Here is a 12,555-nt window from a genome sequence, read left to right as displayed (position 1 = left end):
TTACTGTAAAACCGTGGGTGTGAGGCAGTGGTGGCCTGCCCTGCTCCCTCTGCTGGCTGCCAGCATTCCAACCCTCCCTTCCCTTCTCTCTCCGAACACAGCTGTGAAGACCAGCAAGTCTGCCACGGGACATTCCGATTTCCCAGGTAAAGGCACATTTTTTTTGGTCTCTCTACACTTTTGCTATGAGCCAAGACCTGTTTTGTGGCTGCTGGGCAGTTCAGCCTGTGAACCATGCTTGTGGTTCAGCTGCTCAGCTACAGGTGCTGAAGTTTGGGCTTTTTTTTGCATATTTTTCAGCAAACAGTCGCAAAACATCCTCGAATGACCCTGAATACCTGTGCAAGTGGATGGGGCTGCCCTATGCCGAGTGCAGCTGGGAGGATGAGGCTCTGATCAGCAAGAAATTCCAGCACTGCATCGACAGCTTCAACAGCAGGAACAACTCCAAGACCATTCCCACCCGTGACTGCAAGGTTTGCTGGCTTCTCTCCTTTGCTGGGGGAAGATGCAAGCAGTGGGAGCATGAAGCTTTGTCAGGATAAATGTCAGAGAACATTTTTCCCATCCTCCCACCTGCGTTTGAAGGGTTGTTTGCTGTTCTTGTATTGCACTTCAAGCAGAGATGTGAAGCCCTTTGAGTTTCATTTACTCTGTGCGCAGTGAGAACGTTATGTCCCCCTGGGGAGTGGGAGGCTTAATTAATCCTTGCCAAGTGCTTCCTCCTCAGAAGGAGCTGCAGCAGCTTTAATATCAGTTGGATGAAAAAACAGCTCACCTGGGAAAAGAGGAAGCCTGCAAGATGCTGATACAGTGAAGGAGAGGGACAGAAATAATGGGAGAAAAACCAAAAGAGGACACAGAAGGAAGTGGAGCTTGTTCCGACTCCTGGGTATTTTGTGCAGCTTACTACACTCCTGGGGGACTCAGAGCCCTGATCATAAACCAGAGGGCAGCAGGCAAATCACCAGAAATGCAGACACAAGCACTGGCTAGGAAAATGTGGATGGAGGTGAAGTTCTCTTCACTCGAACCAGTGAATAGATACACACTCTTTGCTAAATTCATCAATTTCATTGCTGAATTTTCAGCCTTTCAACCACTGAGAGTTCTGTCTTTCTCTTCAGTGGACTTAAGGCAGGTTTTATTCCAGGTGCTGAAGCAGAGGCCGAGGTTTGTTGCCTTGAAGAAGCAGCCGTCGTACATCGGCGGGGAGAACCTGGAGCTGCGCGATTACCAGCTGGAGGGCCTCAACTGGCTGGCTCACTCCTGGTGCAAGTATGTGCACAGCCTGGCATGTTCATTCTGTGCCTTTTTGTCCCTGAAGGATTTAGTACACCTCCCTTTCAAGTGAGGTCTTTACCCACCTTCCTTCTGCAGCTTGGAGGATTTCAAATGTTATCATGCCCAGGTGCATTGCAGACACTGCAAGCAGGAGCTGCCTAAAGCATGAACTTCAGAAACCTTGTGTGAAAACAAAAAGCATTTTCCCTGTCTGGGCCTGTTCACATGATGGATTTGGCTGAGCCTGGTACATATAAGCCCTAGATTTCCATTGACTTAATGGGAAAAAATGGTTTCTGGCTCAGTGTGCTTATATACTCATTGAAATCTTTGAGAGATGTCCTTCTAAAATTAGGCCACTGATTCCCCTCTGCCTGTTTTCCTCCAGTTTGGAGTAATCAGTTAATTTTTGCACATTATTGTGCCATGTTCAGTCTGGCTGTCCCTGAGATCCACTTAGAAGTGTTCAAATTGCTGTTTTTGCACTGCCCCTCTCTGTCCTTGTTGTGGATTGCTGTTCATGTGGAGCATCAGTCAATTAGTAGTTATAGCTGTGCTGTGAGACCCAGCTAGGGGAGAGAGAAATGATTGCATCTGACTCCATCTCATCAGAAGGCTAATTAATTACTTTATTATGCTATATTATTCTATATTATTTTACATCTGAACTGAATCTGCCAAGCACTCAACTCTGCAGTCCACTGCACTGAATCTCATGACTGTCAGCCCACAGTCCTGACACACACACACTTGGCCCTGATAGGGCAAGGAAACAAAGTACCATCATTCTAGGTAAACAATCTCCATATTGCATTCTACTTTTGCACAAACACAGGCACAGGAAATGATAAGAATTATTTTTCCTTTCTCTGAGGTTCAGAGAACATGAATCCCAGAAATATTCTTGGCAAGAATTGTGCCTTGCTTTTCTCTGTGAAGAGAAATGAGGGGCTACAAATCTACAAATAGTGGCAGAAACATGCACTCAGACAGCATTTCTGTTTGTTCTCCTCTTCCTCAGGAACAACAGCGTGATCCTGGCTGATGAAATGGGACTGGGCAAGACCATTCAGACAATATCATTCCTGTCATACCTGTTCCATCAGCACCAGCTCTATGGCCCTTTCCTGGTGGTGGTGCCCCTGTCCACCCTCACCTCCTGGCAGAGGGAGTTTGAAGTGTGGGCACCCGAGATAAACGTGGTGGTTTACATTGGAGACCTCATGAGCAGGAACATGGTGTGTAATCAGAGAGCAAAGGGTGAGGGCTCAGGGAGAAGCACTGGGTGCACAGCAGCAGCTCGTGTGTGGTGTGTGTGGCACACAGGCAGCTGGAGAGGCTGGTGGATAGTGCTGGCAGCGTGCAGGCAGCTGGAGCTGGTGTGGCTGAGTGTGTGGGTGTAGCTCCCTGCTACAGGGAATTTTCTGCTTTATTTTGCCTCTTGGAGTGAGTGCAGGAGCACTGAGTTCTCTCAGAGCCAGCACTGATCTGGAGTGAAACATGGAGTGAGAAGTCCAGCAGTGTAAAATGCTTGTCTTCAGTGTTTGGGATTATTCAGACAATGGAACACACAAGTGTGGGGACTCCAGTGGTGTCTGCAGTGAGGTGATGTGTTCATTAATCACAACAACAAGTTAACCTTATTTTGTTAGCTGTGCAAGTTGAACCGTGCGCTCATTAAAACAAATTGTTCCTTGGGCACCTTGAGCTCATCAAATGGCACCTTAGAACAACAGGGGTTTGGACTTGGTTGGAGTCTCTGGCTTACAGCTACACTAAAGTAAAAACTGTTAATTGTTAACTCTTTCTTTTGATAACATGTGTTCAAGTTAACTTTGGTCTCCCCTCACAGATACGTGAATATGAGTGGATCCATTCTCAGTCTAAAAGATTGAAATTCAATGCACTTATCACAACCTACGAGATCCTCCTGAAGGATAAGGTGAGTCATTACTCCAAGAATGTTTTTATTTAGACTTTCTCTCATTTTCAAAGGAGAAAGCCAGTTCTCAGCTAGTGGGTTTCACCTCTTCCCTCTGTGGTGCTGGATAACTACAGCCACTATTTGCTTTTCCTTCCCCATTTTCATTTCCTTCTACATTTGCAAGAAAATGTGGGAATGTGGGACACATTTTGCAGTGTCATCACTCTTGTACTGCACAGTTGTGCTATTTTATTTTACATGTAAGACATCTGGCAGGATCCAGCAGTACCTGGATTTTTACCTGATTTAATTTAGGCTTGTTAAGAGGACAAAACATTAGACTGAACCTCTGGCCACAGTGTTAACAGTATTTACATTTTTACATCTACGAGAAATCTGTCTGCTTAGGAAATATGCATCATCCCTGTCAGTGTATCACTGAGTCCTACAAAAAACTGAAAGCTTAAAAAAAAAAAAAAAGAAAAAGAATTTAAATCAAAATTCTTGGATTATCTGAACTTTCTAGGCTTGTTCATCTGCTCTCCTGTTCTTGCTCCAGTGGGACCAGTGCTACCCAGGGCCCCAAGGGCATGGAGAAAGGGGAGAGTAAAGAGCTGAGGAAGGACTCTGCTTTCTGGGTAAAACAAAGGAGATTAGAATAGGTGTACTTGCTGCAGGACTATTGAGATACAGCAGGAGTGTTGTACAGCATGGATGATTTTCACCTTTTCCTTTCTGGGAAGGCACCCTGGTCCCCAAATTTTATTAGCAAGAAGATCCTGTGAGGGTGCAGCCATAGGGACACACACAGTGCAGGGCTTCCTGCCTTGGAGAGACACACATGTGCAAGGTGGTGGGGCCTGTCTGACCCAGCATCTCCCCAGCATCTGTGTTTTTTCCTTCTTTTCCTCCAGACTGTCTTGGGAAGCATTAACTGGGCCTTTCTGGGCGTGGACGAAGCCCATCGGCTGAAAAACGACGACTCCTTGCTCTACAAAACCTTGATTGATTTCAAGTCCAACCACAGGCTGCTGATCACTGGCACCCCCCTCCAGAACTCTCTCAAGGAGCTCTGGTCCCTGCTGCACTTCATCATGCCAGAGAAGTGAGTCTCCTTCCAGGCCTTCCAAGAAGTGTCTCTGTTCCATTCTTGTCTGTTAAGTAGGCTCAAGGGATGCAGGATGGCAGAAATCCCTGAATTAAACTCAGTGGTGTGACAGCAATGATGGGAGAAGAGACATTAGTGGGGAAAATCAAAGGTTAAATAACTAACATGAGGAGTATTTCTGGCAGCAAACTGAATGGGGAAACCTGATACATGCCTTTCAAATCTGTCTGCTGTCTTCCAGCCTTCTCTAAAAAGCTAAACTTGTTTGAAGCAATCATTTCAGCCATTTCTGAGCTTTCCAGTGCACTGTGGTTCAGGCACCTCTGCCAACCATTTCATGGCAGCTCTGGGGGTGCTGTCTGGCTGATTGTGTGTCCACAGTGTAACAAATGTTTTGTTTCCTTTAAAATAAAATGAGCTATGGGCATCTCTAAGGCTAAGGCAGGCAAACCCTCAAAGCTCGCTGAAATTATGTTTGACTGCAAGAAGAGCTGTCCCCCAAATTCTTTTTATTGGATGACATAAAAAGTGAAGAAGGGGCTTGAGGTTTCCCAAGTGGAGGAGTGCAGATCTCCACATTTCAAAGGAGCTGTCAGAGGAAGCAACAATCCCAAAAGAGCTTCAGAGCAGGGTAAATCAGTCCAGTTGTCAAAGCCATGCCTGGGGGGAAGGCATCGTGGAAAGTTCAGAAACTGCTGCCAGGTAAATGCCAACAGAGTGAAATAGTGGAAAACTTGGGATTTTGGGTTCTGGGAGCTCAAATATAAGATGTTAGGAAGGTGTCTAAGCCCAGAGATCTTCTAGCTTTGCCAGCAGTCTGTTCAGTTAACCAGAGCAGAGTGAATCTGTTATCTTCCACTGTGTTTCCATTAAAGTGCTGCTCTCCTGTTTGTGGTGCAGCAGGAGTGCATCCAACAGCTGCTGTTTGGTGCCATAAGACAAGAGGCATTCTGACACCTCCCTTCTCCTCCTTTCTGTTGCCAGGTTTGAGTTCTGGGAGGATTTTGAGGAGGATCACGGGAAAGGAAGGGAGAATGGCTACCAGAGCCTTCACAAAGTCCTGGAGCCATTCCTGCTGCGCAGGGTGAAGAAGGATGTGGAGAAATCCCTGCCAGCCAAAGTGGAGCAGATCCTGCGGGTGGAAATGTCTGCTCTGCAGAAGCAGTACTACAAGTGAGTCACTGAATGGGTTACTGGCAGTGCCAGTGGAAATGGGCACATCTCTCTGTGGGCATTGGCAGTGTGTTCCAGTGTTCTGTGCATCCTGTGGCCTTCAGAGTGCAGTGAGACACCATCACCTGTGGTACTGGGAGATTCCCAGCAGGAATATGAGGTAGAGGAGCTGATATCTTTCCTTCTGGAAGATGTTTTTGTAGAGTGATCCAGTTCAACTGGCCAGTTTTGCAAGACAGAGGTTATGTCTTTCCTGAGAGAGTGACAATATGCACAAAGTTGGGATGCTGTTCAATATTAAACAGTGATAATATCAATAGGAAAGTCAAGGTTTTTAGAGAGGAAATAGCATCCTCTAAGAGAAGTGTCTTCCAGAGATGGAGGCAGGGAAGTAGACTGATGCCTGAATGAGCTGTTCCTGAAGATTTTGTTCCTCCAAGGCTCTGCTCTGCAATGAGTAATGATGCCGACTTTAATTTTCCTGCCTGCAGGTGGATTTTGACAAGAAACTACAAAGCTCTTTCAAAGGGAACAAGGGGAAGCACATCTGGTTTCCTGAACATTGTGATGGAATTGAAAAAGTGCTGCAACCATTGCTACCTTATCAAACCTCCCGAGGAAAATGAGAGAGAGAATGGCCTTGAGACCCTGCAGGTGAGTGGTGTCCTTGGCCACCACCTCTTTTCCTTAAATTTCATTCTTTTGATAATATCTGGTGAAGCTTTATCTTCTGTGGCTTCTTCTTCAAAAATAGCTCTCACAGCTAAGCCATTTGAACCTCCAACCCTCCACTGCTACTGCAGGCAACATTTTATGGCCTTCTAGAGCAGGAGCTGTGGGCAGTGTACAATTTGTCTTGTGTGATTCAATGTGAGTGTGGGCTCTGCTGTGCAAATGCAGATTATTTGATAATGGATGTACAAGAGATGAATGACCCCAAAAGGAGCAGGTCTGTGCAGGTCTCTGTGTGATGTATATAAGGGTAAGATTGGAAATGATGGTTATTTCTTCAGTCTTTGATCAGGAGCAGTGGAAAGCTGATTCTCTTGGACAAGCTGCTGACCAGGCTGCGCGAGAGAGGCAACAGAGTGCTGATCTTCTCCCAGATGGTGAGGATGCTGGACATCTTGGCAGAGTACCTGACTATCAAACACTACCCTTTTCAGGTGAGAAACATCAGCATGGAAAACAGTGGGGTCCCCTTGAAAGTGTGGGCAAAAGTGGAGGGAGCTTGAGCAGTGGGAGTCACTGAGTTCCCCCGAGGTTGGTGGCTGGGATTACAGGTGTCACTTACTGGAAGGAGCTGGGGTGTCCCTTCCTTTCAGGGTGGCCCCACCTGTGCAGAACTCCTCTGACAGGCCCTGTTTGGGCTGTGTCATGTGATAAACCCCGAGGACAGTGAGCACAGAGAGCCTGGCTGGCAGCCTGTAACGGGAGCTGCGGTGTCACCCGCCCTGTGCCTGCTCCCCGAGCATCCCCCAGCCCTTGTGACACAGCACAGATATTTTTAATTGGTGGCTATTTTTAACAATTAAACGCTGCAGGCAGCACAGGGGGCTGCAGGGCTGGCAGCACTCGGGTGCAGCAGTGCCTCAGGGCTCCTTTACCTTCTCTCTTTTCTCACTGTTGTTGGTTTTTGCAGCGCTTGGACGGCTCGATCAAGGGGGAGATCCGAAAGCAGGCGCTGGATCACTTCAACGCCGACGGCTCCGAGGTACCACAGGCTGGGCAGAGGGTTTGTGGCTGAGCCACAGCTTGGCACTGACTCCAGGGGGTTAGCTCAGAACAGTTCTTTCCACAGGAGCCCAGGTGCTTTTAAAGACACGGATATGGCAGGTTTTTCATATTTCATATTACTGGAAATCTCTTGCATCCAAGGAGCAGGGCAGCCAGTCACATTTCCAGAAAGTTCTGAAGAGGCTGGGAACAGCCAAAATTTAGTAATTTTCCCCCTATTGGTCTGGAGAATGAGATGGTTGCTGAGTGATTCCAGTCTGAAGCTGGTTTTGAATATGAAATGACAGAAGCAAAAGAAGGATTTTAAGTGTTGGCAAGCAATGGATTCCAGTGCTGGAGGTGAAAGTCTCCAGTGTAATAGGAGAGGGCATCTGAAACCTCTCATCTGGGCTTGCTGACTCACAGTGACTGGTGCAGGACACTTGTTTTTGTGTCAGTCAGCCCAGCTGTGAGAAATACCTTTCCTCACTCCAGGAGCCTGGGCTGGAGCAGGATTCTTGGCTCACACAGGGATTCTGAGGAATTGTGGTTGTAGGAAAGTTAACAAAAGGAAGTGTGAGGGGAAAAGAGAAAGAAAGGCCATAGAACCTGCCCTTTTCCCTGTCCTGAGGGCATCTATGGGGGCTCAGGCATCTTGGCCCTAAGTTGGCACAGTCTGTTCATTGCTGATCTCACTCCTAACAGGATTCAGGCAGCAAAAAGCAGGTTTGCCTGCTGCCTTTGTAGGAGCCTGGTGAGCAACAGGGTCTGACCCTCAGAAGTAACTATAAGGTGCTCCTGCCTTGAGCTGCTTGTGTTGCTCTCCCAAATTGATTCATCCCTTCAACTGGGCCAGCACTGCCTCACCCTGGGTCTGGGCTTAAAGGCTGGTGCTGCTCAGCCTGCATGAACAGGAAAGGGAAGGAAATATGAGAAGGAAATCCTTTTTCTGCTTTAAGAAGCATGAGTGCAACAGAGCCTTCCCTTTTACAGCTTTTGAGTCACCACTGCTATTTTATGCCCACAGTTACAAGCTGGTTAACTCATGTTTTTTATTTTTTCCTTCTCAGGACTTCTGTTTCTTGTTGTCAACAAGAGCTGGAGGGCTGGGAATTAATTTGGCCTCTGCTGATACTGTTGTTATCTTTGACTCGGACTGGAACCCCCAGAATGATCTTCAGGCTCAGGCCCGAGCCCATCGGATCGGACAGAAGAAGCAGGTCAGGAGAGCTGCTGGGTTATTTCACTCTGGCTTCAGTGTGTGCACCTAAACACCCTCTCACCTCACCAAAGCTTCTGAAAACATGGGCTTGTTGTCCCAGTCCTTGCTCCAGGGAATCTCATTTAAAAAGTAGGAGACAAAAAAGCAGCCCAGATTTGCCAGGTGCCAAGTCTTTCTCTTGGTTTTGAGCATACCCAGAACCCAACCCATGGCATTGCACTTCTCAGCCTAGTCCTATGGACTCTGTTCTTTCTTGCCCTGAAAAACTTAAAAAGTAGAACATCCACCTTTTCTAGGGGTTATTGGACATGTGAAAAGCTAGTTTGGTGCTAGTTTGAATTCAGAGCAATTGTTTCAGAAGATTTTTGCTCTGTGCTTAGGCACACTACTGTGTCTGGATCTGTGTTAATTATCCTTATTTTGACTGGATACAGAGAGAATGTGTTTGTTTTTCTTCTGAAAAAGCACATCTGTGCATGAAGAGACAATGTCAGCAGCCCAGTGAAAGCAGCTGAGGGATGCATTGCTGTGTCAGCAGAGCCTGTGCAGGAAATAGCTGTGGTCTCTTTTTGCCTCTCAGGTGAACATTTACCGCCTGGTCACCAAGGGGACAGTGGAGGAGGAGATCATTGAGAGAGCCAAGAAGAAAATGGTGCTGGACCATTTGGTTATCCAGCGTATGGACACCACTGGCAGGACTGTTCTGGACAACAACTCTGGGAGATCCAAGTACGTGGCTGTGTCAGGAGGCAGAAGTGTCTGGAGCACGGGGCATAACCAGCCTCCCCTGCTGGCATTTCCCAGATTTATCTGATAGGGTACAGGGCAGAAGGCTAATAAATCATGGCAGCTTCCACTGATTTGGCTTCTGCAGCCATTTATTTAGATACATAGGATAAAGATAATCAGAAATTCAAGATTTGTTTTAGGGCACCACTTGTTTTTGCTTCTGTCTCTCACCCAGAGATCATCCTGGTCTGAGGGAACCTGGCTGTGGAACAGCTGCATTTTGGCAGTGACCTCAGATTCTCTTCATTTCCCCCAGTAGATGGAGGTGGTTCCCATTGCAGTCTTTGTCTGTGCTGGAGCAGGAAAGAGAATAATAACAAAGCTTTTTATAGTGCTGGGTAGAAATCTTACTCCTTGCTTCAATTGGGAGAAACTTTGGTATGGTTTTGTGCTGTAGCAGTTCTGACTGAACAGCTGAAAACACCTTTTCCTTCTTTTCCTCTTGCAGCTCAAATCCCTTCAACAAAGAGGAGCTGACAGCTATTTTGAAGTTTGGAGCTGAAGATCTTTTCAAGGAGCTGGAAGGGGAAGAGTCAGAGCCTCAGGTAGTTTGAAATTGAAATCACATAGCAGTTTGTAGTGCTCTCCAGGTCTGCAAGAAGGACTGTGTGTGGTTGCTCCTGCTTTGTTCTTGCCCTGTGCATGAGAGGAGGTTGGTGAATAGGACATGTGGGAGTCTGGAGAAGCTGGAAGCAGAGTCTGGGATTGTGGGATCAGGGTTTGAGGAGAGCCTTGTTGGGGATTAAATGGTAATGGTCACCCAAGGAGTCCCTTCTCTTCTGAGGATTATTAGCTGGTGACAGCACAGCCTGCTGAAGGCTCCTCTCACTTGCTCAGAACCCTTTTTTGGTGGTTCTGAGCAAGGCAGGAGTCAGCACAGTGCAGTGAACAGGTCGCTCTCTCCTGCCTCAGTGCAACATCGCTTGACAGTTTAGCATTGAGTGTTTTGACCAATTCTCTTAATGGTCCAAGCAGCAGAGCTTCTCCCCAGGGAGACAGCCTACAGTTCATACATCTCACTGCCTGGAAATTTTCCCCACTGTTCAGCCCTGATGGTCCTTTCCTTCTGTTCTGTCACCTTATTTGTACTTTGCTGTCCCACTTGAGACAGTTCATCCCTGCCCTCCGGGATGACACCCTGCAGACATTTGCACTTTATTTAGCTCATATCAGCACACCAGCCTGTTCTCAAAGCCTCTTACATCCTGCTGTGCCTGGCACCCTCTGCTTTATCCCTCCTTCTCCCTGACTGGCAGGAGATGGACATCGACGAGATTCTGCGTCTGGCTGAAACCCGGGAGAATGAGGTGTCCACCAGTGCCACCGACGAGCTGCTCTCACAGTTCAAGGTATGGACACCCCCAGGCGCTGTGCTGGGTTTGGGAATGTGGCTCCCCACACCCTGAGGTCAGTAACAGGCAGGAACACCTCGCACAGATCTCAGAATCACAGAATGGTTTGGGTTGGAAGGGAACTTAGAGATCATCCAGTTCCAAACCCCTCCTGAGGTAAGTATTAATTTAATTTCAGGAAAGTGGTTTTGAAGGCTGTGAATAAAATGCAGAATTTACCAAATTTGGAAACAAACCCAATAATTTACAAATACTCAGCAGTACTCCTTAAACTGCACGTACTTCCTCAAAAGCTGTTAGTCCAAAGAAGGGCAAGGAGCCAGGAATGTAGTGGCATAGGGATCAATTATGGAGTAGTTATGGAAGTGTTGGCAGAATTCCTGTGGAGAAGGAGTTGAGGCTTAGCAGACAGCTCTGGGGTGTTCCTGCCAGGGGAGGGAATTGCTAAAACTTCTCCTTTGCTTGTAAAAGGTTGCCAACTTTGCAACCATGGAGGAGGAAGAGACAGAGCTGGATGAGCGGTCCCAGAAGGACTGGGATGATATCATTCCAGAAGAGCAGAGGAAAAAGGTGGAGGAGGAAGAAAGGCAGAAAGAATTGGAGGAAATCTACATGCTGCCTCGAATCCGGAGCTCAACGAAGAAGGTACAGCCCATCATGAGGGGATGAGAGGCTGGAGGAGAGAACTGGCAAAGAGAGTGCTCAGGGGAAGCCTCCTTGCACCAAAAAAGATCTGAGCATCTTTTCCTCCTCCAAAGTTGGTTGGGATAAAGCACAGAGGTAACACAGTGACCTCTTGTTGGCACTGTGCATTGCACCAGTGGTTTGGGATGCAGCCTGAGGGCCCAGACTGGACTTGGTGCGACTCATCTCACCTTAGCAGACAAAATCAAAAGAATCTGCAGTGACCACAAAGCAAAGTACCCAATTGTATTGGATTTTGCTGCAGATTTTGCCATTTTTTGGCTGTCTCTTTTCCTTGGGCTCTCTAGGTCCCTGGGTGGCTCTTGCCTAAATCTGGATCCTGAGGAGCAAAAGAGATGGTGTCTTCCCAAGATCTTCTTTATGTAATGGGATCTACCCCAATCCAAAAGAAAGCTGACTGTGCAAGGATGCTCTGCTGGGATGTGGGACTCTAAGGGCTTAGAACTGTTCTGTGGGCTGAGCTGGAGAAAAACATTGATGTGAAAAACACAGAGAAGGATAATTCATGTTGGATGAATCCAGATTAATTTCTGAGGTGTCCTGGCTTTCAAAATAGTCTAAGGGACCGTGGCATAAACTCATGGAAATCAATATTTTAACATCTTTTATAGATCAAAATTCAATTGTGAAACTGGTGGCTGTAAAAGGAGGATGACCACCACTGTGCAGCCTCTCTGGGCTGGCCACATGGGCTCCTGCTTCTTCAGGAGTGGATGCTCACGTGGTTTACAGTCCATTAAACAGTGCCAGTGCACGGAGGGACAGAAAAGGTTGCTAGCTGATTAGATGAGCAGTTGATGACTGTCCTGCTGTTTCTCTGGTACCTGCAGGCTCAGACAAATGACAGTGAATCTGATGCAGAGACCAAGAGGAGGCTTCAGAGATCATCTGGGTCAGAAAGCGAGACCGACGACACCGACGACGAGAAGAGACCCAAGCGCCGGGGACGCCCTCGGAGTGTCAGGAAAGACACTGTGGAAGGATTTACTGATGCTGAAATCAGGAGGTCAGTGCTGGGCACAAGGGACACTTCAGAAGACAAATTAGAAACCCCATGCAGGTGGGGAAAATCCCAGATTAATCCAGGATGTGTTCACCTGTAAGCACGTCAGTGGTTGGGCAGAGCTGGTTCACTGGCACAGCTTCTGCACCTTTATATAGCTCAGTTTGATCCCAGCTGATGACCTTAACATCCAGGTCAGTGCAGAATGGACTGGATTGTCTTTAGCCAGGCTACAGTGAAGCTTGGTACCTTCCTAAAATTAATCCATGGTGTAAGTGC

The 12,555-nt window shown here is 47.3% G+C and overlaps 1 protein-coding gene across 4 annotated transcripts in view; it reads left to right on the top strand.

Moving 5' to 3' along the window:
* The window catches only part of CHD2 (chromodomain helicase DNA binding protein 2), an 83,916-nt gene that overhangs the window by 57,670 nt on the left and 13,691 nt on the right, over window positions 1–12,555 (top strand). For all 4 annotated transcript variants that reach the window (XM_054272967.1, XM_054272964.1, XM_054272966.1 and 1 more), the window contains 16 exons: window positions 102–146; window positions 301–476; window positions 1,154–1,278; window positions 2,306–2,522; window positions 3,137–3,226; window positions 4,123–4,313; window positions 5,301–5,489; window positions 5,981–6,143; window positions 6,503–6,655; window positions 7,132–7,203; window positions 8,276–8,425; window positions 9,008–9,156; window positions 9,665–9,761; window positions 10,473–10,565; window positions 11,040–11,213; window positions 12,104–12,279. In XM_054272967.1, the coding sequence (XP_054128942.1) occupies window positions 102–146; window positions 301–476; window positions 1,154–1,278; window positions 2,306–2,522; window positions 3,137–3,226; window positions 4,123–4,313; window positions 5,301–5,489; window positions 5,981–6,143; window positions 6,503–6,655; window positions 7,132–7,203; window positions 8,276–8,425; window positions 9,008–9,156; window positions 9,665–9,761; window positions 10,473–10,565; window positions 11,040–11,213; window positions 12,104–12,279 (2,260 nt within the window). The remainder of the gene's footprint in view (window positions 1–101; window positions 147–300; window positions 477–1,153; window positions 1,279–2,305; window positions 2,523–3,136; window positions 3,227–4,122; window positions 4,314–5,300; window positions 5,490–5,980; window positions 6,144–6,502; window positions 6,656–7,131; window positions 7,204–8,275; window positions 8,426–9,007; window positions 9,157–9,664; window positions 9,762–10,472; window positions 10,566–11,039; window positions 11,214–12,103; window positions 12,280–12,555) is intronic.

Source organism: Melozone crissalis, unplaced genomic scaffold, assembly GCF_028551555.1.
Source record: "Melozone crissalis strain CALT ecotype California unplaced genomic scaffold, PUWL_Pcris_2 ptg000014l_1, whole genome shotgun sequence".
In the NCBI taxonomy this organism is placed as follows: domain Eukaryota; kingdom Metazoa; phylum Chordata; class Aves; order Passeriformes; family Passerellidae; genus Melozone; species Melozone crissalis.
The sequence above is the reverse complement of the archived record's forward strand: the minus strand, read 5'-3'. Positions and strand labels throughout refer to the sequence as shown.